Source organism: Theobroma cacao, chromosome 1 (assembly GCF_000208745.1).
Source record: "Theobroma cacao cultivar B97-61/B2 chromosome 1, Criollo_cocoa_genome_V2, whole genome shotgun sequence".
Lineage (NCBI taxonomy): Eukaryota > Viridiplantae > Streptophyta > Magnoliopsida > Malvales > Malvaceae > Theobroma > Theobroma cacao.
In genome coordinates, this window is record NC_030850.1 from 1,721,998 (window position 1) to 1,749,213 (window position 27,216).

The 27,216-nt window shown below is 37.5% G+C and overlaps 7 protein-coding genes across 7 annotated transcripts; 1 reads left to right on the plus strand and 6 right to left on the minus strand.

Annotated features, from left to right (window-relative positions):
* On the minus strand, positions 1,772–2,619 carry LOC108662380 (polyol transporter 5-like). The gene has a single exon (XM_018122602.1). The coding sequence runs from the start codon at positions 2,484–2,486 to the stop codon at positions 1,884–1,886; it is 603 nt and encodes a 200-aa protein (XP_017978091.1). The 5' UTR covers positions 2,487–2,619; the 3' UTR covers positions 1,772–1,883.
* Positions 2,570–3,724, minus strand: LOC18610958 (putative polyol transporter 2). The gene is made up of 2 exons (XM_018122589.1): positions 3,328–3,724; positions 2,570–3,241 (listed from the first exon to the last, which is right to left on the minus strand). Exons 1-2 carry the CDS (start codon positions 3,428–3,430, stop codon positions 2,625–2,627), a joined length of 720 nt encoding a protein of 239 aa, XP_017978078.1. The 5' UTR covers positions 3,431–3,724; the 3' UTR covers positions 2,570–2,624.
* Positions 3,751–5,634, minus strand: LOC18610959. Its single transcript, XM_007046920.2, has 3 exons — positions 5,164–5,634; positions 4,496–4,834; positions 3,751–4,371 (listed from the first exon to the last, which is right to left on the minus strand). The coding sequence occupies exons 1-3, from the start codon at positions 5,449–5,451 to the stop codon at positions 3,892–3,894; spliced, it is 1,107 nt and encodes a 368-aa protein (XP_007046982.1). The 5' UTR covers positions 5,452–5,634; the 3' UTR covers positions 3,751–3,891.
* Positions 6,329–8,455, minus strand: LOC18610960 (probable polyol transporter 6). The gene is made up of 2 exons (XM_018122566.1): positions 8,294–8,455; positions 6,329–8,023 (listed from the first exon to the last, which is right to left on the minus strand). Exons 1-2 carry the CDS (start codon positions 8,415–8,417, stop codon positions 6,627–6,629), a joined length of 1,521 nt encoding a protein of 506 aa, XP_017978055.1. The 5' UTR covers positions 8,418–8,455; the 3' UTR covers positions 6,329–6,626.
* On the plus strand, positions 15,988–17,251 carry LOC18610962 (transcription repressor OFP7). The gene has a single exon (XM_007046923.2). The coding sequence runs from the start codon at positions 16,077–16,079 to the stop codon at positions 17,190–17,192; it is 1,116 nt and encodes a 371-aa protein (XP_007046985.2). The 5' UTR covers positions 15,988–16,076; the 3' UTR covers positions 17,193–17,251.
* LOC18610963 (splicing factor 3B subunit 4) lies at positions 20,617–24,390 on the minus strand. Its single transcript, XM_007046924.2, has 9 exons — positions 24,128–24,390; positions 23,959–24,007; positions 23,749–23,837; positions 23,595–23,651; positions 23,414–23,476; positions 23,256–23,321; positions 22,044–22,130; positions 21,535–21,628; positions 20,617–21,369 (listed from the first exon to the last, which is right to left on the minus strand). Exons 1-9 carry the CDS (start codon positions 24,230–24,232, stop codon positions 20,873–20,875), a joined length of 1,107 nt encoding a protein of 368 aa, XP_007046986.2. The 5' UTR covers positions 24,233–24,390; the 3' UTR covers positions 20,617–20,872.
* On the minus strand, positions 25,327–27,071 carry LOC18610964 (pentatricopeptide repeat-containing protein At4g36680, mitochondrial). The gene has a single exon (XM_007046926.2). The coding sequence runs from the start codon at positions 26,870–26,872 to the stop codon at positions 25,637–25,639; it is 1,236 nt and encodes a 411-aa protein (XP_007046988.2). The 5' UTR covers positions 26,873–27,071; the 3' UTR covers positions 25,327–25,636.

Here is a 27,216-nt window from a genome sequence, read left to right on the forward strand (position 1 = left end):
CTATGGTGTCGTTTGCAATACCTTTGGGATTGCATGCTCATTGTTAGACTGGGCCGTGCTTTATTCGTTGGTGCCTTTTCTTTAACCAATAGTTTTTGATGTATCTTTTGCATTTATTAATACATAAGTTTTACAGTCATGAATGACGATGATTAATGTATTTATTTAAAAAATAACGGACGAAAGTCAAACAATATAGCCTCTTGTGTTCGTTTATTAATTATTCAATTCTTTTATATGTTGTTCGAACCTCATCTCTTATCTTTATGAATTTAATCAATTAAATTTTGAATTTTATGATTACCTTTTTTGTCATATACCAAACCTCATCTCTTATATTTTTATATTTTAATTTAAAATATTTGAATTGACTTATTAAATTTTAAATTGAATTTACGTAATATTTTAATTATTTTATATCTAAAATTACATTGAAAACATACAGTTAAATAATGTAAAACTAATTACAATTTAATTTAAGTTAAAAGTTGAAACATGAATCAAGTTTGATGACGATGGAATTGGATCATGTAATATTTAACTTCCATTGTCTTTCAACTACTCAATTAAGCTTAAACCCAATGTCCAATTTCAAATTTTCTAACCAAGTTGAATTTGAACTTTTAATTTTCTTGCTTACCTAATTTACAATCAATTATCACCTTTATAAACTCCACATCTAATATTTTGACAACAAAATGGGAAAAATCATGTAGAATATACATTTAATTTTTTAAAAGGGATATTAGAATATACACTTAATTAGAATAATCTTTAGCTTTTACTTTTACTATAATATTACCCGTGTGTAACACACGGACCTCGTTGCACTCTCTATATTTGCCTTTCACGCGGTTAACTCTAACCCTTTTGCACCCCTCTTTTTCTTTTTCTCTGGTTCAACATATTTTCCCTTTCACTCTCTCTGTCATTTATGTGGTTAACTCTGGAAACCCCAATGGGGCTTCATTTTAAATATGTTATAGATTCTACAAAAATATTTTGCAAAGATTACCTTTTTTTTGTTGCCAAAAAAGCTTAAGAAGAGTTCATTAATCATTTAGCTGGCTCGTAAAAGTTAATATTTTATTTCCTATCTTTTGAAATTTTAAAATAATAAATTATATACAAAAAGAAGCCACCAAAAAAAGAAAGAGAAAATCATCTAGGGAATAAAAACTTTTTAGAATAAAGAATCAAATAAAGCTAGTCTATAAAGCAACATTAACTTATGAAATTATAGTGGACGATTCATTGGGTGTTTTTATTTTTTGAATTTATATTTAATACATTGTTAATGCATAATACTTATATACTATTATTTAATTATAAAATATTATCTTGCAAAGTACAAAAGTAAAGTTTTAATTTTTTTTAAACGATGAGTATTTATTTTTTTTAAGATTCTTAAATTTTAAATTTATTTATTAACAAAAAAAAAATATTTGATTCATTGATAATATATAAAATGTATATATTAGTAAGGCATCAAATCTAAGTTCTTATATTTTTTTATGCATTCTATTTATCTTTTCTTTTGCATGTACCTCAGGCAGTCAATAAAAATTTATATACAAATTTAGTAAATTGCATTAGTCATTTTCATTATTAATTAAGAAAATTTCAAGCCAATTTTCAATAATAAAGCTTTGGATATTTTTATCACAAGTCATTAAATTAAAATTATACAATCTAATTCATGTGCAAAAGACAGATAATTTAAAATTTAAAATTTAAAATCATATTAAATTCAATGCTGCTATTTCAAAGTTGGGCTATGTTTGATGTGAAATAAATTTTCATTGAGGAAGATGGTCGATATGCCGGGAAAGACGCACTTTTCTTGCGCAATTTTCTCTCTAAGAATGGGATTTCATGACCATCTAACCGTTCTGATCCTGCCACGCGTCCGTCAAGCTTGGATGATTCTTCATCATCTGATGTACCAACAACACCACCACGTCTGATTTCCTTCTCCTCAAAGGATTTCCCATGTGTTTCAGGTAGCAACTTATAAAAAAACAACCACGCCACTGATGCCACTCCCGCGAACAACAGAAACGCCCCTCCAACAGTGACACACCGTGCGATGATATGAAAGCCAACGATGTTAAGCCACGTGTATCCAGATTAACTGCTGCCCCTAGACTTGCCCCTTGGGCTCTTAATCTCAAAGGTAAAACCTCCGAGCTGTAGACCCACGTGATGGGGACCAATCCAGCAGAAAAAAACGCTGCGCAAAGGAAAGCCATGGCCACGCCCATATCAACGGCCCATATTAATTTCTCATCCGAATGACAAAAGATCGTCAATCCGAAGCCTAAACCAGCGAGGGATAGGATCATGCCAGCTACGCTGACAAGAAGCAAAGGTTGCCGTCCGATTTTGTCCATTATAAAACGTGCGGTTAAGATGATGCCAATCTTAATGAATCCGACGACTGATGTAACGCCTAAAATATACCCCTGATCTTTTACCCCTGCCATGTCTAAAAGTCTGGAACTGAAAAGATTCACGGCTTCAATTCCTGTTGAACTTCGAAAGAAGTTCAATCCAACCACTGCGATTAAAGCTCTTCGAATCGACGGTGATGGATGGAGGAGAAGCTTCTTCCAGGATCCTGTCTAACCACTCTGTTTTGACTCGGCGGCCAATTTAATCTCGCCGAGTCTTAACTTCGCCTCCTCTTCGCTAACTGAGGTTTTGGTAAGAACTCGTGTTGCCTCACTGAGTTTACCTCGAGTTACAAGCCAACCCGGTGATTCAGGCAAAGTGAATAGCATAGCGAAAGCTAACAAAATCGACGGGATCGTTCCGAGTCCGAGTCGCGAAATGAGAATCTTTTTGGAAGAGATGTGAGGAAAGGTGTTGTCCACTAAATACCCGATACTCCAAAACACTTCAGGGAAAGTAGTCAAAAACCAGCGAGTCCAATCGGGGGATAACTCGGTGATGTAAACGTGAGTTACAGCTAGCGCGAAACTAATCCCGGTGTCAAGTAAAAGGTAACCAGTCACGAAGACGACGTAGTTTGGAGCTAGGCTGGTTACCAGAGAACCGAAGGAAAAGAAAATCGGAGACAACAATAAACTATATCTACGGCCAATAAGGTCAGATAAAGTTCCGGCGGCTAACGGTGCTAGGAAATGGAAAATGCTCGAAAATGTTAAGAAAGTTTCAATCTTTCTTTCATTGTTTTTCATGAAAAGGTCCCCTGTTTCGTTGCCCAACTCACCATATTCTGAAAAAAAAAAACAAAAAAAGGCAGAATTTGAGAATTTGTTGTTAAAACGAGTCATAACTAAAGACTGGGAGAAGGAAACTTACGTAAGCCTGCTAGAAATGAAGTCAGGGAGGCGAGGATTGCACATGTTAACGTGAACTTGGTTAAACGTGCCATGCCGGGGAATCCAGGAATTTTGTGAAGCATTTCACTGGGCAGGCCGAGGAACTCCAGAACAAGAAGACTATAATTTTCAGGGTCTTAGTTTAGCTTAATGATTGACGGGAGACAAGGAAGTCAAATAATAAGGCACGAGGGGAGAGGGTGTTGAAAAGATTGAATAGTATTCTGAAGAAAAGTAGATTATGAAAGACAACCCAACAACCTCTGGTAACCAACTTGATTCACTGGACATCAGAACATCTGCCTGGCAACTTAGAAGACATCATCCTTTCCTTCGTTTTTGTCTGTCTGCAGTGATCTTTCTTGGCAATAAGCAGCAAGCAATATGAAAAATTAAGGAAGTTCCTTCAAAATTTTCTTTATATTCAAAATATTGTTTTCAAATTCTCTAGTATGTACACATTCTTTTTCCTTACCCTCGTCTTAAAAATTTAAAAAGAAAAAAAAAGTTGCACATTTTCTCTTCTTCTGGTCTAAGCTAAATCTTAATCTTTTTGCAGACCAGATGGAGGCAGAAAATGATCCATCGACAAACCCCATACATTGAAATCTACGTCTTCAATTTTCCATTTCTCTTCGATCTGCCTCTTGTGGTTGGCAGATTGCTCTCCGTATCTGAATACCGTGACGCTTGTTTTACCACCGTGTGCAATGTTAACACCATCAATATACTGATAGTCATCCATTACCGACTCTGTCCTAGTCTCCCAAAAGACATCGTTGTCATCCTTGGTTTTCATCATCAACAACCTGGAATCCTCAAACTGAATCAAGAGACCAGACCTCTGGCTGAAGTAGCCCCAGATCGTGTGGTGGATGATCTCATAATTTGGTCCGCTTTGCGCCTCGCGGATTGCTGGACTCGTCTCGAGCTTGAGGATGAAGCAGTCTTCGCCGCTTATGATTTTCTCTCCTATGCATGTTGCGTCTATAAACAAATTGGCCGTAGACCTTGGATCCAATCCCTACTCAAAAAATGAAAAAAAAATAATCAGTCAAAATGTTGTTGCTAATCAATGGCAACGCTGAGGAGAAGAAATGCCTGTCTGTATAAATTGTAATGTTGCCTTGAGAATGAAAGGAAGATACCTGAAGGAAACGGCGCAAGGGCCTGGGAGGACCTTTTGAAATGGGAGTTTGTTGATTAGAGGAATGCCTCCAGGAAAGTTTGCCATTGCTTCCAGAAACCACCTTGCATCCTGATACCACAAGCTCCAAGCACCATAAATCCGGATCCTTTTGCCAGAGTACAAATCCACCCATTTCCTCACTGCTCTTCACGTTAACGCTAGCATCACCTTGGTGAAACTCTGATGCAGTAATTTTCACCTGCCCGGTTACACACATGCTATGCACTGCGTTTAATGCCTGTTGTCCTCCTGTAGCAGCCATGTATTGCTGCACAATGTATTTTGCTGTTGAAGCTTGCTGGGAAAGGGAAAAAATTAGTCAATGATTAAAGTCCTTAATAGAACACATATTTCCCAAATCTATTCATTTTTAAACTTATTTATCAAACGCACATTTCCCTGTCTCATGGTGTATGCAGAAACTGTTTTTAAGGACATGAATTCAACAGACATGTGTGATCTTTGTTATTTGATTCAAGGCAATTTAAGAAGGGTAATGTAAAAAATCGAATGCAATTACTGGGGGACTGTTTTAATGACAAAATAGTGTAGAATTGACACAAGGAAAGCTACATTCAAAAATGATTGAAGAGTTTTTGAGAGGAGGGTAAGAAATGATATCCTTACAATTGAGCAATCTTTGACAGGTTTGTGAACAGAGTGGCCCAATTGCACCTGGAGAGGGATAAGAGGAGATCCTACAAGGTAAAGAAGGAAGCGTAGCTCGTTAATCCGACCTGCAATGACTGGTTGCGACCACTTATCAGAAGTTTGAGCCTTCATCCATGTTAACATGTTTGCCAAGCGCACTTGAAGATTGCTGCCCATGCTGGTGAACATTTCTTCCGGTACTGGGACCTCGAGAACCGTCTCAAGGCCATCTTCTCTGTCAATATTTGGACAAAGTTTCCTCATTTAACAATTTCAGAGACAGGAAAAAAAAGAAGATAGATAATGAAGATATCAGTAATTGGTTAGAGAATGCAACAGAAGGAGAGAGATTTCGAGTCAAAACGCCAAGTACCCTTTCTCCCCCTGGATCCTTTTCCTGAGAGTGAAAAAAGGGGAAATACGTGGGGAAAATGAGACCAAGACGAATTTGCCTAAAGGGCTCTCCTTGATTGTAGGAGTCGTGTGGGCACGATTTATATCTTGAGCTGATTGTTTACAGAGCTACTAATTAGGGGGGAAGAGCAACCCGAATTGTTCCAAATGTCATGCCAAGTGCTTATTCAGTATTGGCTTGCACTCGTTTAAAGCTTTGAGATTTGAGGCCCCAAAATTCCGTTGACTAAGAAGCCGAGCTTACATCGTTTTGGTGCATGGACCATTTTTTCCATGGAAGAAGGATCAAAATGCATATATTAAGACCCTCTCACTAAAGGAAGAAGTTTTTCCCAAAAGGAACAGCTCTCTTTGCAGGGATTAGCAGCAGGAATAGGAAATATCAAGAAGTATTACTTTCTCCTCCCTGTTTTCCAGTAATAGCTCATGCTTTCTTTCCTCTTACCAGCTTAATTACAGAAGATTATGCAAGCAATTTTAAACCTGCTGAAAACTTAAGTGAGACAAGAATTAAACATGTGATTTACATTAAAAAAAAAGGGTATTAATTTAGCTAAAGGCCGTTTCCTTAATTGCCATTTCGTTCTACCAAAGGTCGCCATATTTCATTGGCAGAGGTTGAAGAAGATTTCACACACCAGACGAAGACGTATATATTAATTAGCAGTAGAGCAGCCAAATTGAGTGGTCGGCCATCATGACTTATTCACTTACTGTAAACAATTCATCCAATAAAAAGGAAAAATTGATTAAGGATGCCACTCAAGTCTCAAGGAAAAGTAAACCAAAAAAACTGAAATGATAATGCTAACATTTACAATTGGGGGTGGGGGGGTACTGAACTGTAACAGTGCAAATCTATGTGCATCCTTTTTCCAAAATGAGATGGAAATTGGAAAGTAACAAGTTGGGGTATCATTAATCGACTTTTCTCACGATCTAATCCAACTTGATTGTGCATAGAAACACTGTTATTTTACATTGGGTTATATATGTAGAAGATGGCGTTTCGAAGAACGCCAGTTCTATGCTTCAGCATTGCTTCTCGGCTGAATTTCCAAGCCTTCTTTTTTAGGCTTCGTCTTCCTGGTGAAGAGTGTCTCTATCTCTTCCAAGGACCTTCCTTTGGTCTCTGGCAATAGGAAGAAGAAAAACCACCAGGCCACCACAGCTATTCCTGCAAACATAAAGAAGCTACCTCCGATGGTAATTGCTTTATAGATTGAGATAAAGCTCATGGAGACCGTCGCATTCATGACCCTGTTGACAGCCACACCGATACCGACTCCTTGTGCCCTTAACTTCAGAGGAAATATCTCAGCACTGTAAACCCAGGTGACGGGCGCAAGTCCAATTGAGAAGAAAGCTACAAAAATATATGTAGATGCAATGCAAAGGCTTAGTGCCCATAAAAGCTTTTCCCCAGTTCGCTCTACCATGGTCAAGCCGAATCCTAACGCTGTCAAGGCTACAACCATTCCTCCGGTGCTTATCAATAAAAGGCGTCGTCTCCCAACTTTGTCTAGTAAAAATGTGGCTACTAAGATGAACGTTGTCTTAGTAAGCCCTACCCCAACTGTGGCGAGCAAAAGCTTGTCCTTGCCGTCGACTCCGGCTTTCTTGAAAATTCTTGGACTGTACAAAATGACAGCTTCGATGCCGGTTGCATGCTCGAAGAAATGGATTCCGATGGCGGCAATCAGGATCCAACGAACGGTGGGTGTAGGCAGCAAAAGTTCCTTCCACACGCCTTGGCCGCGGCTGTTACTAGGAGGCTTGACAACATCCTGGATGCAATTTGCATCTATCCCAGCTGCAACTTTAATGTCACGAAACCGAGATTCAGCTTCTTCTTCGGTGTTGGAAACCAGCGACAGGATTTTCCTGGCGTCACTTAAACGACCTTGTAGTACTAACCATCTGGGAGACTCTGGCATTTTCAGTACGCCAAAAGCTAAGGCAAATGAAGGGATTGCTGCAACGCCAAGCATCATCCTCCAGCCAAGTCTCAGAGTCAGTTTTCCAAAGAAATAATTGGATACGTAACCAAGTAAGATGCCAAAACTAATGCAAAGCTCCGGTAGAGAAGACAATAACCCTCGCGAGGAAGGAGATGAAATCTCTGCTGAGTAAACCGGAGCAATCATTAGGGCAAAGCCCACGCCAACTCCAGCAGTGCATCTTCCGGTCATCAGGATGGCATAGTTTGGGGCATAACCCATTAAGATTGCACCCAGAAGGAAAATTATGGAGGCTAACACAATTGTGTACCGACGTCCAATATAATCAGACGTTCTTCCCGCCAGCAGCGAACCAACCAGGCCGCAAAAATTCAGAATTCCGGCTAGGACTTCCAGTTGGACGTCACTGATTTTGAGATCCTCCTTTATGAAAATCATGGCTCCGCTCATAACTCCAGTATCTAAAAAACAAAAAAGAACGATTTTCTCTAATTAATTCATGGATGAGAGATACATATACCAACCATTTCATAAAATCCTTTCTCTGAAATAAAAATGCATGTTAACATAATTATGGCACGGATCTGAGTATAGAAATCGATTAATCTTGTGGACAAATCTCGAATATCAGCATACTCCAGTAAGTCATACCACCATTTGAGAACACGCACACACACACATCTTGCACAACTTGGATGAGTTTTCGAAGATCAGTGAGAGAGAGATATTACCATAACCAAAAATGATGGATATGAAGGAAGCAACAATAGCACATGAACAAGCATATTTGTTCAAGCTTGTCTGGTTTTCTCCTGCCTCGGCTGCCATTGAAACCTGAGTCATCTGTCTGCCCATCTTCGGATGTGTGCTTTTGTTAATTGCTATGACAATAATCTTCCAAAGCTTGCCGATTTTTATAGACGGATGGGGTAAGAGAAAATTAAGTGGAGCAAGATCTTGCACAAAACTTAGGTGGTACCCACCATTGCTGGTAATATGAGATGCAGATATTAGTTAATTTCAATATTGCATAGAAAGGGTAAAAAAAACTACTTACCCTTTTTCTCTATTCATTAATTTAATTACCTTTTTCTCTCAAAACATTAAATTCTTAATTTAACAGGCAAATCAAATACATTTTTGATAAATAAAAGATAAATAATATAGTTTTTCTTCATAATATTACATTATAAGATGTAGATACATATCTTTCCATCTGCAGGTTAGAGCGAAATAAAATATTAAATGTTTTATAAGAACGAAGGAGGAAATATGAAAAGAAAAAGGAAATTATAATTAAGAACAAAGAAATTTGTATTATAAAATCACATGCATAATTGATAGTGACCATTCTTATGTAGTCTCTTTTATGATTCTAACTTTATATATTTTGAATTCTTATAAGTAGTAATGTTTGAGTTAGATTAGAATTTAAGGTAGTTATTCAAGTGAAAAGAGAGTGAAATTGTTAATTTTAAATCTATTTTTAAATTATATATATATATATATATATATTGCATGCTAAAATATGAACTTATGTAATAAAAATAATTATAATTATAAATGATGGTTAAAAATTTGAGAGAACATCCCCATTAGGAGGATTGACTTAAGTCTGTGGTTTGCTGAAATTTTGGATGAATGTCAGTAATTAGCTATTTTGATCTGGTTTCCTTATTTAATTTGGATAAGAATGCCAAGCAATCTGATCAATATTTTCAACACAAACCGTCCGACTGATGCGCCATTGACTAGGCATCTCTAGTCAATTGGAATATTAATGCTATGGTAGTGATCCGCTCTCTTGAGTAATTGCTCTCAAACTTTCCACAATTAAGTTGATTCCAAAGGATTATTACCATGCATGTTAATTTCCTAATTAACCCAAATCTCATGTAGTTAAAAGAAAAGATAAGAATGGTCTACGTGGGTAGGTTGATTACCCTATCTCCAGTGGATAACCTCTCAAGAACATTCGTGTATTGGTAAAGTCAGGATTTTGTGTTTGGGGGGTGAAGAGCCGAAGACAATATAAAGTAATTTAAATGAAAAAAATTCATATGAAAGTTATACAAATAAATTCTGAAAATTATTTAAAGAATCAATCTTAATAATTTACTTAAAAGAATTAACTAGTATAATCATAAAAAATATAATAATGACAATAATCCCACTTTCTAGATAAACTAACAACAAATAAAAATTAACAAATATAATAACAAAAATCTCAATGAAAAGCAATCCATTAAAAAATATTAAGGGTTATCAATTCAAAATTCCATGGGAAGCAATTTCTTAAAATTAATCACAAAAATTAAATACAATATCAATAAACAATTCAATGAGAAAACAATCCCGAATAAAAAACTTAATTATTCATAAGAATCTAAGCAAATAAAAAAACACATAATTTATAGAAAAGCAATGAAATAATCCCTAAATAAATAAGTAATAATTAATATTAGGTGCTCAATCAAATGCTTGTTTTGTTGTTTTCAACAAAAAATGACTAAGACGTTAAATTTTAAATCAAAATCACTAAGTAGAAATTATTAAATAAAGAAAAAATTTAAAATTGAAAATATTAAAAATAAAATAAGTAAATAATCCAAACTTACCACTTATTATATCGACTAGAGGTTTTCTGATAGAGAAGGCTGACAAGTAAAAAAGTGTAAAAGAAAATAAAATTTTGTTTTTATAATATTTAGTAAAAAGAAAAGAGAATAAAAGGGAGTGACTGTGAGATTTTAGAGAAGTAGGGATTGAAAATAATTATATTATAATAGGTTTTATTTTAGTTTTATTAAAATTAATTATTAATTAATTATTGTGAGATATTTAAAGGTAAAATTATTAAATTAAAAAATATAAATTACAAAAATTTTGAAATTATTGGAGGGGCGGGGGGCCCCCACTACTCCCCTCCGCCTCTGGTGCACTGCATGCTGGATACAAAAAAAATCCGAAAACATTACCTTAATTTAGCATGTAAGAACCTAGATAACAACTTTTTATTTACAAAAAAAAATATATATTTTTTAACAAAGATCTTTTTTTATTTATTTATTTTTTAATAATTAGAGAAGAAGAGATTCAAATTATGTTATTTAGATAGAGAATCATGTACTAATTAATAAGTTAAATATTTTGATGCTCTTTCCTTGATATTTTAATTTGTATTAAAATAGATTGCTCCAAGGGCTTATGATTTCGTCTGAAGTGTTACGGAAGGCTTGCTTGACATAACATTTCATGGAGCGTGCACATGCAAAGAGTCCAAGACTCTTTTCTTGGTGTCCAAAGACCAAACGAGAATAGATAGTTTAATTCCTCAAGCTAAGAACATTATATTGTAAATATTGGCTTCACCATCAATGATCCTCCGAAATCCCATTTTTTCCCATATAGTTGGGAAATTAGCAACCAAATTTTTCTTCCATTTTTGTGGGATTTGGTAAGCACTTTTTACAATCTACTTTATATATAAGGACGTCACTAACTGAGACAGGTGAAATTGCAGCAATGGATAATTTCACGTTAGGAAATGGAAGATACATCGGCTGTGGGGAAATTTAGTGTTGTCTTTCTCTATCCACTTCGACATGGTGGCATGGCCAGGTTGAAGTCATCTCCATATCATTGTCCAATGCACTGAGTCAAACTACCTACTGACCCATCTATCAAGTAGGCTGGCTGGTGCAAGATTAAAAATTCAATATCCCCTCGGCCAAAAAGTGGCTGGCCTTTTCCACGAAATGATCAGGCCCCAAGAGGCAAAGAGAGCTTGTCCAATTGCAGCCATCTGGTTATTAGTCAACATTGTCTGGCTAGTCCGACTGCCTGGTTGTCATCACCAAATTCTCGTGCATTTGGAAATCACTAACGAATATAGGTCTTCCAGAAAAGGTTGCAAGTACGTGCTCCACGCGGACATGCTTAGCCGGTAAAAAAATTGATCAGAATCAGATCTTTGTCGACTATTTCATATAAGTAGAGAAAGTGTTTATTTGCCACATGCGCTTCCGATGGATCGAGTAACTGCTTTAGGCAGCAAAAGTGGCTTTAGTTTTCTCCTTGTATAAATTATAATGAATATAAATCAAGTGTTATAATCCTTCATATATGTTTTATAGATAATAAATTGTTCGTAAGAAGATGTGATGCTTTCCGATATGCCATATCGCACATGTATGGAAAATTAGTGTCATATATGAAAAAAAAAAAAAAACGTTTCTAGGACCCAATATTGAAACTTTTAAGTATTAAAAAGAGGGTCATTTGAGGCCAAAAGTAATGAATTTAAATGGGTCAACTTGGTCCCATTTTCACTTCAGTTTTGTTTCCTTCTGTGAAACCAGCACTGATCTCTTACAGAAAGGAATGGGGTATATGCTGAAGAGGCGCATATGACGCATTTTCTTCTTCCATAACTCTCTCATGAGTCTGACCATTCCAGCAGTTCAATTCAATGCTCTAAGACTTTTCAGTATCTTCCAAAGAAAATATCTATTTATCTAATAGATCAAATTCCAAGCTTTGTTTGGTCTTAGATATTGTTTTGTTAGGATGCTGGAAAATCCTGGTAGGCCAAATCTAAAAGCAGTCAACTTGCAGCTGCTTGTCGTCTCTCTTCTTTTCAAACTGTCAACTTGGTTATCTTGCTTGGTTCCACTTCCATTACATCAAACCAAACCAAGCCAAAGGTAGCAACGTGGTGAAAGTCAGGCAAAGGAACTTAGTATAAGTCCAAATACAATCTCATCACCATCTTTGTTTATTTCCATTAGTGTTAGTATTAGTTTCAATAAGGTACTTTCCCTAGTTCCAGAATCCACAGGCAAAACAGGATGAAAATATCAAACACCAGCCTGCCTAATTTGATAAATTTCTGTCACCTTCGCAACTTTGGTCCGTTTTGGTTGTTCAAACTAGTGCACGAAGTAGGCATGTATACAGTGGTTTTTCCAAAGACCTAAACTTATCTGAAAAGGACCTTGCCGGTAAGTTGTACTTAGCTTTCAAGTAATAGGGGTGAAGATTTTCACGTTTTTTGCGCGTTAGGATTTTGCCAGCAATATTACAGACAGAATCTTAGCTCATCTTTGAAATAGTCTGCAGCCTAAAACAAGAACTAACCTTAGCCTGAGCCTGCAATGTTACCAGGAAAAATATAGCATTAAAGCATATACTTTTTGTTGATTTGATCTTAGTTGATTATTCGTTCTTTGATCGAGAACCTATCAATACATAATTAAATAACTTTACAAATGGTTTATTTTTGGTGCCTAATGAATGCCCACAACTTATTTTGCTGGGCTTAAACCTTAACATGATTGCCTACATCACCCCTCTTGATTTATGGTTCAACAGCTGATAAGCCAATTACCAAGTTCAGGCCTTACAAATTGTTTAATGCGGAGGGTTCCAGTGCCAGACAGTGCGAGTTTCTTTATATGAAAGAGATGGATCCAATCGGGGTAGGATTGGTCCAAAAATAGCCCAAACAAAGTGTTCAATCGGTGGACCTGCAACAATATCAGCCCTTTTAACAATAGAAAATGATGTTTCCTTTGCATTGTAATTAGTAGCCTCTAAATTCTCAAAGTCTGGAGTAGACCCCATGATTACTTTAAACCCTAACTCTTTTATACAAAAAATATTGTACTTGAACCATTAAGCCCAATGCCCATGGACAGTCTGTTAAATCTAGCCCCTAAGTTACAAGGCCAGAGGTAATTTTGGAGCCTAACTCAAGGAGCTTTAGAGAGCCTAAACCAGCCCTTCTAGATTGATTAACGTTCGGGATTTCAAAAAAACTCAAAAACCGACAATTTGAGACTCGGGGAGTGGAGTAAACAGACTCTGGTCTGTCTCTGGTGAGGGTTTAAGACATCTGACTAGCTTGGGAAGCCCATGGGGAGGCAACCATGTTGGGGACAATTGAGTGCAAAAGAAGCTTTTTCACTATGCCACAGTGAACCCTGTCCCTTTAAAAGGATAAAGGGAAAAAAAAAAGGGAGAAAACATATGGATGATTTTGTTTCCTTGGATCCCACCATGTGCTAGAGGAGGAGCTACTTCGGATTGACTTTCTTAGAGTCTACTCTCTGCCCCAGAGATTTATTTATTTTTTGAATAGTAAAAAAGCCCCAGAGATTTATTTATCCATACAATTCAAAAGAAAGGGCCCTCCTTTTCTTCTTGCACGCGTTTGAAGTTTCAATGTAATTAATCCTCTGCAGTCTACCCTATTTAACTTGGAAACGACAACGAACACTTGCTTAGTTACTTCATTCAAGTGTATTTCCTTTTGAATAATTGAAACAGAAATAAAAAGAAAAGGGTGGAGAAGAAAGAATGAAAGGGAACATCACCATTCCAGGCCTCAGGTCTAAGCCCGGTGCTAAACTTCTAGCAGTGGAAAATTTTTACCCATCATTCAAGAACAATAACTTCATAGGGTGGCCACTATCCCTAGCACTGGAAAGCTTTAGGCAGCCCCCATCAGGCTCCTCTGGAAGCATCATCCTTTCAGAATGACAATTCACTCATTCAGTTTTTACATTTGACTATATCAGAAAATAGTTACAGTAGCCAATTTTAATCTGTTTTTGAGTTTAGTAGCTGCCCTTTTTTCTTTTCTTTATTCCCCATGCAAGCAAGCTTTTGCTTTAAAAACAGACTCCTTTTGAAAAACGCAGCATAAAACTTATCATAACGTATCAGTCCCTGCATCAACATTCAAAATGCAGCATTAATACTTTTTGGGTTCCTTGGATACAATAATATTCTTTTGCCTCAACCCTGAGATGAAAACCAACGTGGGCAATATGAAAACCAATATAGAAACTTCAAGTTGAAAATCATTTTCTCCTTTCCTTTCCTTTCCTTCGTGTTTGTTTGCAATATTAAAATATAAAAGAAAGAGAAAGCAATTGGAAATCATTTTACTTGGGAAGCGAACGACCGTGAAATCCAACTTTCAGATACGAACTTTGTCGTGACTTTATTGACATTGCCTTCTTGAAGAATACGAGTAGTACATAAGGGTATTGGATTTAATTAACTCCAAATATCAATACTCTGATTGTTATCCAATTACTAATTACGATTCTGGCTTAACAAAGAAATTAAAGAAGCTTCATGCACGTGCAGAGTTCAGCAGTTCCAGGAACGTGCGAAAGGAAATAGAATCCGTCAGCGTACGATTGGATACACACCTAGATAGCCGGATCAGCATTATCATCACATTCCCAAATTTTTGTTTTAGCTGTTGGATTGTTATCGGTTCTGTTATCTTGGAAAGGCGGCTTCCCCTCCGAGACAACTTCAAGAAAGAGCAAAGAACAGTGACAGGAGGTGCACCGGTAAACCCGAGGGACATATCCAGCATATGTTTTCAGGGCTGGGAATGACTCGTAAAGAAAGGACGGCCTCCACAGGATTAACGCAAAGTGATGATGGAGAGACGTAGAAATTAGATATGATACTCTTCACCTCTTCCTTTTTTACAAGGGTAGTAGGCGATGAGAGGCACTGCTTTTGATGAGAACGACTCATCGAAGCCCAACACTTTTTTTTTTTTTTTTGCAGTGTTCGCCATGATTGCTATTATCAGGTACCCCATGGCACCGTGATGACCCCTCTCGACGGTGTAATCTTTTATATAAATCGAACATTTGAAATTAACATCGGCAATGAATCGTGAATAATTTTTCTTCCTTTATTGTTCTAATTTTTTTTCTACCAATGGGGACTCTAAAGAGAGGAAATTTGCATGGATTGAAGCTCAAAGTAGCGCTTAATTTTATAGAATAAGGTTGAATACATGAATAGTTGATCGACAAATATATTAACGTTAAAAGAAATTTCAAGTTTATTAATTTAGGAGTATTTTAGATATACAAAACAATAAAATCCAGTTCATTTATTAATAATTACCCATTGGTTTTAGATTTGACAATTATCCTAAAAATGTCAATAAATTAACCTCTAATTTTTCCAAAGATAGAGAAATGATTACTGTTCTCTTAAGTCTTAACCTATGCCTCTAGCCCGTTGAAAACATACTGATCATAAGCTCATGACTCAAGATTAACATGTTTACAGTAAACAATTCTTTTTCTTTTATCAATTATTGCTTGTGATTGGTGAATCTCCAACATAGGAGCATATATATAGCTACAATAACTTTCCTCTTTCCACCCAAATGACTTTGAAAATTAAACTTTTTACCAATCACCCACGCTCTTCCGGGATAGCGTGGAAAAGTGGTCAAAACTAGTGGTGAAGCTTCATTGCTTCAACATGACATTAAAAACACACACTCTGTTTTATGCTAGAATCTCCTCCTTTTTAACAAAAAAGAAAAAAAATACTTACAGCTTCATTCTTCCCTATATATATATAAGTTAAACTTTCTCAGACAAAACAGTTCATGTCTTGGACAATGCATATCGCTTCAAGACAAACCTGAACAGAGAGAGCTGCTACTCAAAGTAATCTTACAAAATGGCGAAACGTTTCAAGCTTAAGATATCCCGCGTCTTCCTTTCCTTGCAGTCTTGCCGTTCCAAAGACCCTGCTGATCTGCCATCAAAACCTGTCCGTTCATTCTTCAGACTTTCTTCAGTTAACCCCGACCCTATTACCCTCCAGTTACCACCACCACCACCAGCACCCCCACCCCCACCCCCACCCCCACCCGCACCACCAACGTCAAAGCCTCATTACTCCTCCCTGAAGCGTCACGTTTCCTCGGCGTTCTCATCAATCGGCTGCGGCCTGGGATCAAGATCATCCACGCAGTACTTCTCCGAGACTGACCGCAGCGAGTCACCGCCGCCGCCAACACCAGAGTTTCACTGGGAAAAAGAAGACAGATGGCACGTCATCGCCAAAGTTTACGACGATGACGAAACCCCTCGCCGCAAAATCTACAATACCTCCGAGAACGATGACGACGACTTTTTTCCTCCTCCACCGCCTCCCAACACGGAGAAGAAAAAACGACGATACAAGAAGAAGAAGAAAACGACACCAAAAATGCGCATCAGCACCTCGTCAGCTGACAGTGGATTGTTTAGCAGCGAAAGCTTTGACGAAGATGACATTTACGACGAAGAAACAGAAACCCTAGTTTCGTCTTCTAGGAGTTTCTCCACTGATTCCTCGTCAGAGTTCAACGCCAACCTAGAAACCATACGCGAAACAATGCCTGCGAGGCACAAAAAGAAGAGGAAGACAAAGAAACTTAAGAAAGCAAAAAGGTACGTTCCGAAAGAGAGAAGTATGAGGTTCTTGTCGTCAGAGAGCGAATCGCCGGCGAGGTTATCGAGTTTCTTTCAACGGATGATACCCTGCACGGTGGATGGGAAAGTGAGGGAGAGTTTTGCTGTGGTGAAGAAGTCGGAGGATCCCTACGAGGATTTCAAGAGGTCGATGATGGAGATGATATTGGAGAAGCAAATGTTCGAAGAGAAAGATTTGGAACAACTCTTGCATTGTTTCTTGTCTTTGAATTCTAGGCATCACCATAGGGTTATTGTCCAGGCTTTTTCTGAGATTTGGGAGGCTTTGTTTGCTCGAAGATCGTCTAGTTTTCGAGTCTCTTGTGTTCTTAATTAATGAACGAGTAATCATCAATATCAATAAATAATTCAACTTTTTAACCTTTCTTAATGTTTCAGTCAGTGTTATTATGAATTTATTGATATTCCATGATTCATATGACCGTCAATCAAGGGCAGAGAAAATTAAAAAGGAAAAGCTTCTAGGCTTCAGCCTATCCTATCCAGGATTGTTAACCAGAAAACCTGTAAGAATGTAAATTTGGAGTTTGCTGCCGACTGCAAGAAAATGGGTCCATGCCTATGAACTAGCCAAGTTAGTGCCACCTTGCATGCGCAAGGCCTGGGCTGCATTGGCGTTTCTTTGTATTTATTGCAGTTTAACTTTTCTTTTTTGCTTTTCAAATTTCACCGGCCTTCAATGCTTCCATTTGCATCGTTCTAACTTGCAGGCTTTAGTTTCTATATTTTTTGTAGAAATATTCTGTTTGCAGAAGGAGTGATTGGAACCCGCCTGGGACCTGGCTAACCCAAGTATGAAACCAGGTCCTCCCACTCAATTTTCCACGATGAAGAAGAACAAAAAGGTGCTGCTGCACACGGCTGATAAGTAATAAACGAGTGATGAATAATTTTGTGGACAAGGTCAAGGGTCATAATCCAATATGGATTACAAAGCAACACGTGGATGTTTCTAAGATGAGATTGAGAGATTTCAGAACTCCCCAGCAATTTTTTTTGACCAAACGCTGGATTGGCTGATGATTAAAACCAGTCCAGGACATCTGAAAGATGTTCCCTTAAATTCGTATACTGATGCTACCAATAATCTCCATCTTCTCCCGCTTTGCACGGTGATTATTCCCTTGCACATGTGTTTTCCTTTTTTTTTTAACTCAAATATCATGGTCCACCTTGTTACACTCTAGGCTGAGACCCCCCGGCCCGCGATCATTGTTTTATGCCAGTGTGCCCCCATGATGGGAAAAGAAAAGGACTTGGACCTCATTCTTTGTTAGCTGAGAAAAAGGAAATTCATTACCTTAATGCTCCATAATCACGAAAATGATGGGTAGAAGATCAAGACTTGATACTATCTTAATTTTTTTTTACACCAACCATATCGATTGAACCAAGTTCTTGATATAAATTATACAACACTTATATGTTCATCAAGGTAGCCCCCTGCCCCAGGGCTGTGCACTGGGCTCGTTTGCTGCATGTGCAGATCAATGTCTATTAACAATCAATCCGTACTTATCTCTGTGGAGGCATGTAGGTGTGGAGGTGAGACGACCAACTGCTTCAGTAAAAGCGAGAGTGTCTGTTTTAACAAAGTTGGTGGTTTCATAGGGTCAGTTCTGTTTCGTAAATGGCACGCAAAGGCCTGAGTTCCTGGTAAATTTTTTACACTTCACCAAACAGAGAGGGGAAAGAGCTCAAATTTTAACTGCCAGTAAAGGATAATTTCGATGAGAGGAGCATACACGGTATCAGAGATTCTTTACCAACCCAAAGAAACTGACTAAGATGCGCACTTGTTCCCATAAAAAAAAAATATGACAGACAGCCTTTTTTTACCTCTTGGGCAGCTTAAGATTTGATCTTTCGAATATATGATATATCCTACGTATCTGGTTTCCAAGCATGCCAATTGCCAGCTCCCCCCTTTTTACTGTTTAGTGTTTAATCTTATCACGTTGCTGCCTGTGAGTCAGTTTTAGTCACTGTTAGGGAAGCTCATGGTTGATTTGTCGTTGGAATTTCCATTTTCTTAAGCCTTGGGATTTGGGAATCGAAATGAGTTAGAATTACGGAGATCTGCTTTGGGTTGTTGGCCTTCTTGGTAAAATGACAGGTTTTAGAGTCGACCCAGCAGAACAGGGATCGGACTTCGGACAATGGAAACAATTTGTAGCACACATTGCTTGGGAACAACAGGAGTTGGTGGCTTTCCAGCCCAAAATTGGGGCCACAAACAAAGTTTACCAAGATGTTGTTCAATAACTACTTTTGGTCTCTTCATGCACATATTGCACCAGACCTAATCGGTAAAGAAGCCCATGAACTATTACACGTTCTAATTCATTGTCCTAAACTAATAGAAGAAAAAGGAGCGGGAAGTAACATTAATCCACAATTTCTGGTACATCCGCGAAGAAATTACCAACAAAAAGTCTTTGATCGTTGATCAGCTCAAACAAATCCGGGATTGGTCCTGGAATCACAATTTCCGAACAGCATGTTGAAGTTGGTATAGTTGATAATGGCGGCGTCGATGGGGTACCTGAGCACGAAACCATCCCCTTACCAACTGTTTCGCTACCACAAGTGCTCATTCGCTCCTCTACTGATTCTGAAGTCAAGGGCACGTTCTCTTTTTCGGAAGGCGTCTTTCTTTTGATCCCAGGCTCCTTAGTTACAGCTTTTGGTAAACAATTGGGCAAGGTTTTGGAACTGTCGTTGTAGGAACTCTCAGGCGGTGTTCCTCCACCACGGCCGATTCCACCGTCGGAAAAATTCTTTGGCGGCGGCGTCCCTTGACCTTGGTGGCTTGTCATGATAGTTAAGACATATAGCAATGGCTCTGTTTCTTATAATAAAAAATAAAATTTATATAATTAAAACGATACGAATAAAACGATAAGAATGAAACGATATAATTGATAATGATAAGTAGTAAAAATTTTGTAACGTTTCAAATTATAATCTAAATTGTCAAATCGTAATCTAACAAAAATATAGAATTCTATATATTCATATTTTAACTTATTTGTGAAAGATAACAATTAGATGTATTTATTTATATTTTTGGTAAATGAGAAAAGTTTCCCAATTAAAAGGATGAAATGAAATGAATTTGGAAACAAGTTTGGTAAAATTAAACAGATTTGGTTCAATGAATCTCGAATATATAAAAAATAACTAAAAATAGTATTTATATATGTTTCTTTGTTTAATGATAGTGAATATAAAATAATAATAAATTCATTCTAAATTTTAATCCATCGAAACCGTAGCAAAAGTTGATTGAGTTTTGTTAAAAATGCTTCAATTTTCATATGAACGATTTAATCTGTCATAACTTTTACAAAATTCATCTAGGTTTGTTCCGTAATTGAAAAAATAGAGTGAATAACCCCTCATTTAAGATTTTCTCACTAATGTGAAGAATCTTATTAATTGATATTCCTCTCAATACATATATTAGCTTTCACAACCTGTACATAAAATCCGCTGTAGCACAAACGCTTGGTGAAGAATTATATTCTTAAAATCCCGGGTTCGAATCCCGGCAGCGGAAATTTATTTTTGGAAAAAAATATTTTTATCTCGTAAAATGACTAGAAACTTCTTAATCACAGACGTGGCAGCCCTTAGTTGGTCATCAATCCTATTCCATCACGTACTCTTACAACTCGGAAGCACAGAATCCACTCTGAAAACAAAAAAACTGTGAAGAGTCCATCCAACGGCCAATACGACGGAAATATTTCTAGTTTGCTCATCATATACGATATTCCAAGCATTTTGATTTCAACATGAAACTAGAAAGTTATACGACATTAACATGTTAGCATTGAGGTATTTGCAGTAGTGGTAGATAACCCCATCCAGAGTCTAATTTTTGGGTAATCATACATCAATAGAGAACAATTCATATTATCACTTGTATCACCATGAGAAACAAAAATGCAACTACAATTAGTGAATCAAGAGAAACAGACTTTTGGATCTTTAACTTGTAGATGGAGGTGGGGGAGGGGGTGGCATTGACATTTGTGGCATGGGGGGCCTTCCAACCATTTGCTGTGGTGGTGGCGGTGGTGGCCATTGTGGTGCTCCCATTCCCATTGGTGGGGGAGGTCTTGAAAGAGCAGACGCTGCCTGTGGAGGCGGTGGCGGTGGCATATTTGGAGGAGGAGGTCTGAACTGCATATGCTGAGGCATGACTGGAGGTGGAATTGGTTGACCTGGTTGCTGTGGCTGACCCTGCCAAGGTGCTTGTCCAGGAACCTGCATTGGTGGGAAGGGTACACTTTGTGGGGGTGGAGGACGAAGTACTGGCATCGGGCCAGGAGGAACAGTACCGTTTGCAAAAGGTCGTGGAGGCACTGGTGCACCTATAGCACCATTGGCCTGGGGACCAGAGGGGAGTGATGGAGGTGCACTTGCAAACAAAGTATGGGGCCTGCTCTTCTGGGCATTTGGGTTGCTTGCAGCCAAAACCCTCTCTGTCTCACAAGAATGGCAAGTGAAATTTTTTTTTTTAAAAAAAATATTTTAGAAAAAGTTCCAAAACGTACATAGCAATCTATGTGGCAAAGACAATTAAAAAAAAGAAAAAAGAAAGAACAGAGGGACCAAGGGGAAGGTGGGATGCAGGTGGAAATACTCACCTGCTGGGGTGCCATGGCGCTCCCCTTTGGTGTCTTTCTTATATGCATAAGAAACTGTTATTTGGCGGTTACAGAGGTATTGGCCATTCATTGCCTGTAACATCAAAGAGAAAAAGTGAACACATTTTGCAAGATAGATGAAACCAAATCAAAGGTATTTAGACTTCACATCACATATTGAACAATAAAAGCAGTGACAACAGCAATAACTATTTCCATTTAGCAAATAAATTTGTGAATGATAACAAATTCTTCCCAACTGTTAAAAAGCTAACACCAGGAACCAAACTAATCAGTGAGAAGTTATGCCAAATAAGATTCCAAATCCTATATTGATTTGCCATGAAGCTCTTTAAAATTGAAGGCAGAATGTACAGTTGTAAACAATTATGTTACTCCAAAAATTCACCAAGAACTCCAGAAAAACAAAATCGAGGTTTCATCCAAATGTTCTCATGATGTAATCTTGGTAACAGTTCACGTAAATGCAAGTGGCAATGCAGAAATACCTCAATAGCTGCATCAGATGCCTCAAATGAATCATAGCTGATAAATCCAAAACCACGTGAATTTCCTGACTCTGGATCTCTCATTATCTGATCACACGGTGGTAAATATCAGAAACCACAAGCAAGTAGTGGAGAATAAACAAAATGCTGAAAAAAAAAACTATTTTAAATATTTAGCAACTTCTTATTCATTTTCTGAACCCCCTATCAATTCCTTTCAAGATATGAGCAGAATGAGACTAGGACTCACTATTAGTTTTTGTATCATTCATCTCTCCTGAAACAAAAATAAGGTATATAAGCATTCCAGTCCATCTAATAGATTATGTCATTGGATGGCCATGCAAATGTGTTCAAACCAAAATTGTCTTTAGGAAACCTGGTTGCTCATAACATAAATAGTCCATCCTACTGAGTCAATCTACCCAAAAATTAATCGCTTGAATAAAAAGCTCCCCCTATTTGATGAACTGAAAAGCACCAAGTCCACATTTCAATTATAAGATGCAACAAAAGGTAAATTCTCCTTATATTTATTATTTCACATAGGTACTGGCAAACTCTGTTTATAAACTTCCATAAGGGTAAATATATACTTGTGATTATTAGATGTCAATAGAAGCATTTCCTAGGAAATGTTTATTTAACCATGAAGTTGAAGAGTAGAGCCACATGTATTCAAGAAATACAGTCAACAGAAGCATATCTCCAAACTAAAATATCAATTACTAAAATTTTTCTTGTTTTTCCTCCTTTTTTCATCCCTTTACCAGTCTATATGAACTATTAAACCAAACGCTATCAAGTGAGTGACATGCTAAGCAAAACCAAGAACCTCATGATACAAATAAAATTAAGAAAAGTAACAAGCTATTGCTGCTCTTCTTCCATCAATTATTACATCTCACAGATTCTAACATCATCTCAACTCAACATCAATCATGTATAAAATTATGATGGCAAAGGCTTTAGTTCAACCCTTTATCTACAAGGCTTCAACACCCTTTAAAGTTTCTTTTTTCTCAAAAAGACCGGAGTAATGGTTGATTAATTATAAATGGCATCAAGAAGCAGCAGAGCATCAAAACTAAACAGGAATGTGAAGACATCCAGACATACACGTTGATATATGGAGAAACCAGAGGTCATTAATCTATGGCATAACATCAGAAAAAATGGAATTAAATCAAAAGGAAATTAGAAAGCCAGTACCTTGGGATTTGTTACAATAACTCCAAATGCACTGAAAGTATCATACAAAAGTTTCTCATCCACATCCTGCATGTATGATCAGATAATCACAAAGTTAAAACAGGAAATCTAGTCAATGGCATCTCTACACTTCTAATGATATAATATGCAATACTTACGGGGTCAAGGTTCCCTATAAAAAGGTTTGCACCAACATCCAAGCTCTTTTTATCTTGAGACGCCTGAGATCGATCAAAGTAGAAAAAACCATAACAATTAATCCAAAAATAATGATTCTTTAACTCCAAAATATGGCAACATTATTCCCATTTCCAACATAATCAAAATCAAATTTCATACCTTATTTACACGTATTGGCTTTCCATAAAGCTTAATCATGTTGAGAACCTTAATCGCCTACACATTTGACCAAATGAAACTAATTATTCCAAAAGCAAAGACATAAGGAAAAGGAAACCAATGGCCACACGGTCCATAAAGGAGTAGGACTTACATAGTCAGCATCTTCTTCGCTTCGGAATTCTACAAATCCATATCCTTGATGCAGGTTTGTCACCCTATCTTTTGGCACGTAAACATTAACTGAAATAACAAAAAGAAACCAAAGCATTTCCAATTAATTCACTCCCAATAAAGCAAAAATAAACTTCAGTAGCTTAAAAGTAAAATATAAATTGACAAACTTTAAGATTATCAAACGCACCAACGGGACCAGCTTGAACAAATAACTCCCATAGTAGCTCCTCAGATACCTGAAAAGTAAAAAAAAAAAAAATGAAACTATAAGATAAAGAATATTGATAAAAATAAGGTGAAAAAAAGAAAAAAGAGAGAGAGAGAGAGACAGAGAGAAAAAGGAAATTAGCGGGAACCTGAGGATCGAGATTGCCGACATAAGCAGTGGCGTCTTGGTTCCTCTCGGCGGAATGTTGACCAAGCAAGTTCGCTCCAACTCCTGGAGCGATTCGCGTAGTCATTTTGCGTGGATTCGCTGTTCTTCCCTTCTCTTTACTTTGATGTCTTCGGTTCTTTTGCTAAAAACCCTGATTATGCCCTTCTCTTTCGCGTTTCTGGTTTCTGCTCTCCGGAGATTTCTGACCTAGAATTAGAGAGAGAGGCTAGGGGATGGGTTGCATTTCGTGGTGTACTACAAGCCCAAGTTAGGATTTTTAATGTTTTTCACATTGGCCCATTTAGTAACGGGCTTCTAAGTCTAATCCCTCGGCAGTTTGCCCATGAACCGTCGAATTTGTGTTGAGGCTAAGGTCGAGTAATGGACATCCAGGCCCCAACAAAATACGATACTTTCCCTGCTATGTTGGCCCATTTAATAGATAATGGGCATTTCTCTGCCCATATACATGTGGGCAAGTATTTACAGGTTAAAGAGTATATTTTATAATTTTACAATGCAAAACAAACAGTCTAACATTTTGTGAGAATAAAAGTTATTCACAAGATGTTAATTAAATAAAATTCACAAAATGTTAATTGAAAAAAAAAAAAAAATCGCAAGATATCGTATGACAAAAAGTTGAAATTACAAGAATATATATAGAATTTACCCAAATTTTTATCAGAACCACATACCAAAATGCATTTTCTTTTCGAGTACATGATTATTTATCATTTATAAATTTATTTCTGCAATTGATTTTGCATAATAAGTTCCTCAGGAAAACAAAATTAGTAGTACCAAATATCCTCTTGGCATACAACAGCTAACGGTATTGGGAACAATTCTGTATATTGGAAATTGGAAATCCTAAGGAGCTGTGACGTCCTTTACTTGAAGTAGCCAATGTTTTTACTGTAAAAGGCTACAGCAACCGAACCTTAGCAGTCAAGACTGAGGAGCAGTACTTCAGTGAACATGTAAACTCAGCCTTTAATTGGTTTCAGAGTAGAAATTTTCAGTTAGTGTTGCAGAGGATGCTCGGGTTGCAGCCACACACACTGAAAATGGCGGGGAATGGTTTGAAGACATTCATCAACAAAAAGCATTTAAAGAGACATAGAACAAAGCTCAATGTCGTGGACAAACCAAACTAAAATCCAACAAGGAAAGAAGTTTAACCAGAAAATTCATTGAAATAAGTAAATTGTAGATTATTAGAATGTTCTTTTCCTTCCAAAACAAGTACACCCATAAAACAACAAGCAAAAAATGACATCGATCCTTACAATTAAAGCAGAATTGATGCTTGTAAAACTATTTGCAGCTAAAAATCATCACCATTCAAGCTTTAGTTGCAGCTTCACCTGAAATTAACATGGCTAATCGCATACTTCATCACAAGTCAGATCATTCTCAGCTGCAGGTGAAATGAAAGCAGCTTGACTCAGCCACAAGCAAATAACAACTAAAGCCCACCCCACCTCTAACCTGTAGCCTCTTTAGCTTCTTGAGCTTCACCACCACCAGCATTACCAGAAACCAAGCCAAGTTCCTCCTCAAGCTTCTTCCAAGCATTCAAAAAATTAGGAGGAAACTTCTTCTTTACCGTCCTGATCAACCCTTTCGCCTCCTTGATCTTCTTGTTCTTCACCAACCCCTCCACCAAATGCTTCAACGTATTAAAATCTGGGATCTTATGCAATCTCACACTTTCCTTAAACACCTTATAACCTTGCTCATGCAACCCATTCAAACATAAATAAAACACCAAAGTCCTAAAAGTAGCCGCATTTGGATTACACCCATTACCTTCCAAACCTTCATAAACCTTCTTAGCTTCATCCAACATGCCATTCTTGCAATAACAAGTCATGAGATAATTATAACTAATCGTATCTGGCTTCAAACCCATGGTACTCATCTCGTCAATCAATTCCTTCACTTTCTCCGGCTCGCCGCCTTGCAAATTCATGATCCTAACATTATAAGAAGCAACATCTAATTCACAACCATTCTTCATCATATCACTCCACAACTTCTCAGCCTCTTCTGTTTTCCCCTTCTTATACAAAGCATTTAATATTGTAGTAAAAGTAACTGCAGTTACCTCCACGCTTTTCCTTTCCATTTCTCTTAAAACCTCAATCCCTTTATCGGGATGACCCGCCTCGCAATAAGATTTAATTAAAATCCCATAGGAAACTTTGTCAGGTGACACACTGCCGTATTTTTTGGGAATTTCTTTGAACAGTTGGGGGACTTTATCGAATTGCCTCGAATGATTGCAAGCAGAGAGTAAGGAGTTGAAAGAAATGGTGGATCTGGGGGTACCAAATTGGTCCATCTGATCGAAAGTTTTGATCGCATGATCTAACATGCCAGCGATGCCATAGGATCTGATGAGAGTGGAGAGGAAGGGCTCCTGCGTAATTTTCGGGTCGGTTTTGTGCGACTCGATTAAGGATTCGATGTCGGAGAAACGGCGGGACTTCGCGAGGCGGCGAACAGTGAGGTCTTGGGCGTAGCGGGAAGAGGAAGGGGAAGAGTAGTGTTTGGAAACGGAAGAGTAGATTTCGAGGGCTTTGTCAGGGTCGTACTCGGTGCGGAGTTTGTTTTTGGCTTGGGAAATGGAAATGGAAATGGAGGATGAGGCCGTGGCGGCGGTTGTGGTGGTGGTCGAAAGGTGGCGTAGGTGGCGGAGAGGGATAGAAGATGACATTTTTGAGAGGGTTTTGGTAAAGGGTTTAAGGTGGGAGAGGAAACGAGGCCGGTTGGAGTACTCGGGCCAGTGGTCAAGCGAGAAAGGAGAAGAGAAGTTAAGGTTTTAGGGTTTTAGAGGAGTTGGCCAATTGGGGAAATATTTTTCTGAATTTCTGTTTCCCGGTAGGCAGCAAAGTTCCGGGCCTCAACTCTTTCGTGGCTTGATTGCTATTTTTGTTAATTGTTACCTGTTATATGATTTTTAAATTTATTACTATGAATAAGGTAAATAAAAACCAATTTTAATTATTTTTTTAGTACTTTAAAAAAGTAAGTATCAATTGATAACATATAAATATACTT

What these genes read in the sequence shown, in the direction of transcription:
- LOC108662380 (XM_018122602.1), bottom strand. Translation starts at nt 2,486, where the DNA reads ATGGCAGGGGTAAAAGATCAGGGGTATATTTTAGGCGTTACATCAGTC.
- LOC18610958 (XM_018122589.1), bottom strand. Translation starts at nt 3,430, where the DNA reads ATGCTTCACAAAATTCCTGGATTCCCCGGCATGGCACGTTTAACCAAG. An exon ending in TTCATTTCTAGCAGGCTTAC is followed by an intron (nt 3,242 to 3,327) that starts GTAAGTTTCCTT and finishes TTTTTTTTTCAG; the next exon opens with AATATGGTGAGTTGGGCAAC.
- LOC18610959 (XM_007046920.2), bottom strand. Translation starts at nt 5,451, where the DNA reads ATGAGGAAACTTTGTCCAAATATTGACAGAGAAGATGGCCTTGAGACG. An exon ending in CTGTCAAAGATTGCTCAATT is followed by an intron (nt 4,835 to 5,163) that starts GTAAGGATATCA and finishes TCCCTTTCCCAG; the next exon opens with CAAGCTTCAACAGCAAAATA. An exon ending in CCTTGCGCCGTTTCCTTCAG is followed by an intron (nt 4,372 to 4,495) that starts GTATCTTCCTTT and finishes TTTTTTGAGTAG; the next exon opens with GGATTGGATCCAAGGTCTAC.
- LOC18610960 (XM_018122566.1), bottom strand. Translation starts at nt 8,417, where the DNA reads ATGGGCAGACAGATGACTCAGGTTTCAATGGCAGCCGAGGCAGGAGAA. An exon ending in ATCCATCATTTTTGGTTATG is followed by an intron (nt 8,024 to 8,293) that starts GTAATATCTCTC and finishes TTTGTTTTTTAG; the next exon opens with ATACTGGAGTTATGAGCGGA.
- LOC18610962 (XM_007046923.2), top strand. Translation starts at nt 16,077, where the DNA reads ATGGCGAAACGTTTCAAGCTTAAGATATCCCGCGTCTTCCTTTCCTTG.
- LOC18610963 (XM_007046924.2), bottom strand. Translation starts at nt 24,232, where the DNA reads ATGACTACGCGAATCGCTCCAGGAGTTGGAGCGAACTTGCTTGGTCAA. An exon ending in TTATAGGGAACCTTGACCCC is followed by an intron (nt 23,322 to 23,413) that starts GTAAGTATTGCA and finishes TCATACATGCAG; the next exon opens with GATGTGGATGAGAAACTTTT. An exon ending in GCGCCATGGCACCCCAGCAG is followed by an intron (nt 21,370 to 21,534) that starts GTGAGTATTTCC and finishes CTTGTGAGACAG; the next exon opens with AGAGGGTTTTGGCTGCAAGC.
- LOC18610964 (XM_007046926.2), bottom strand. Translation starts at nt 26,872, where the DNA reads ATGTCATCTTCTATCCCTCTCCGCCACCTACGCCACCTTTCGACCACC.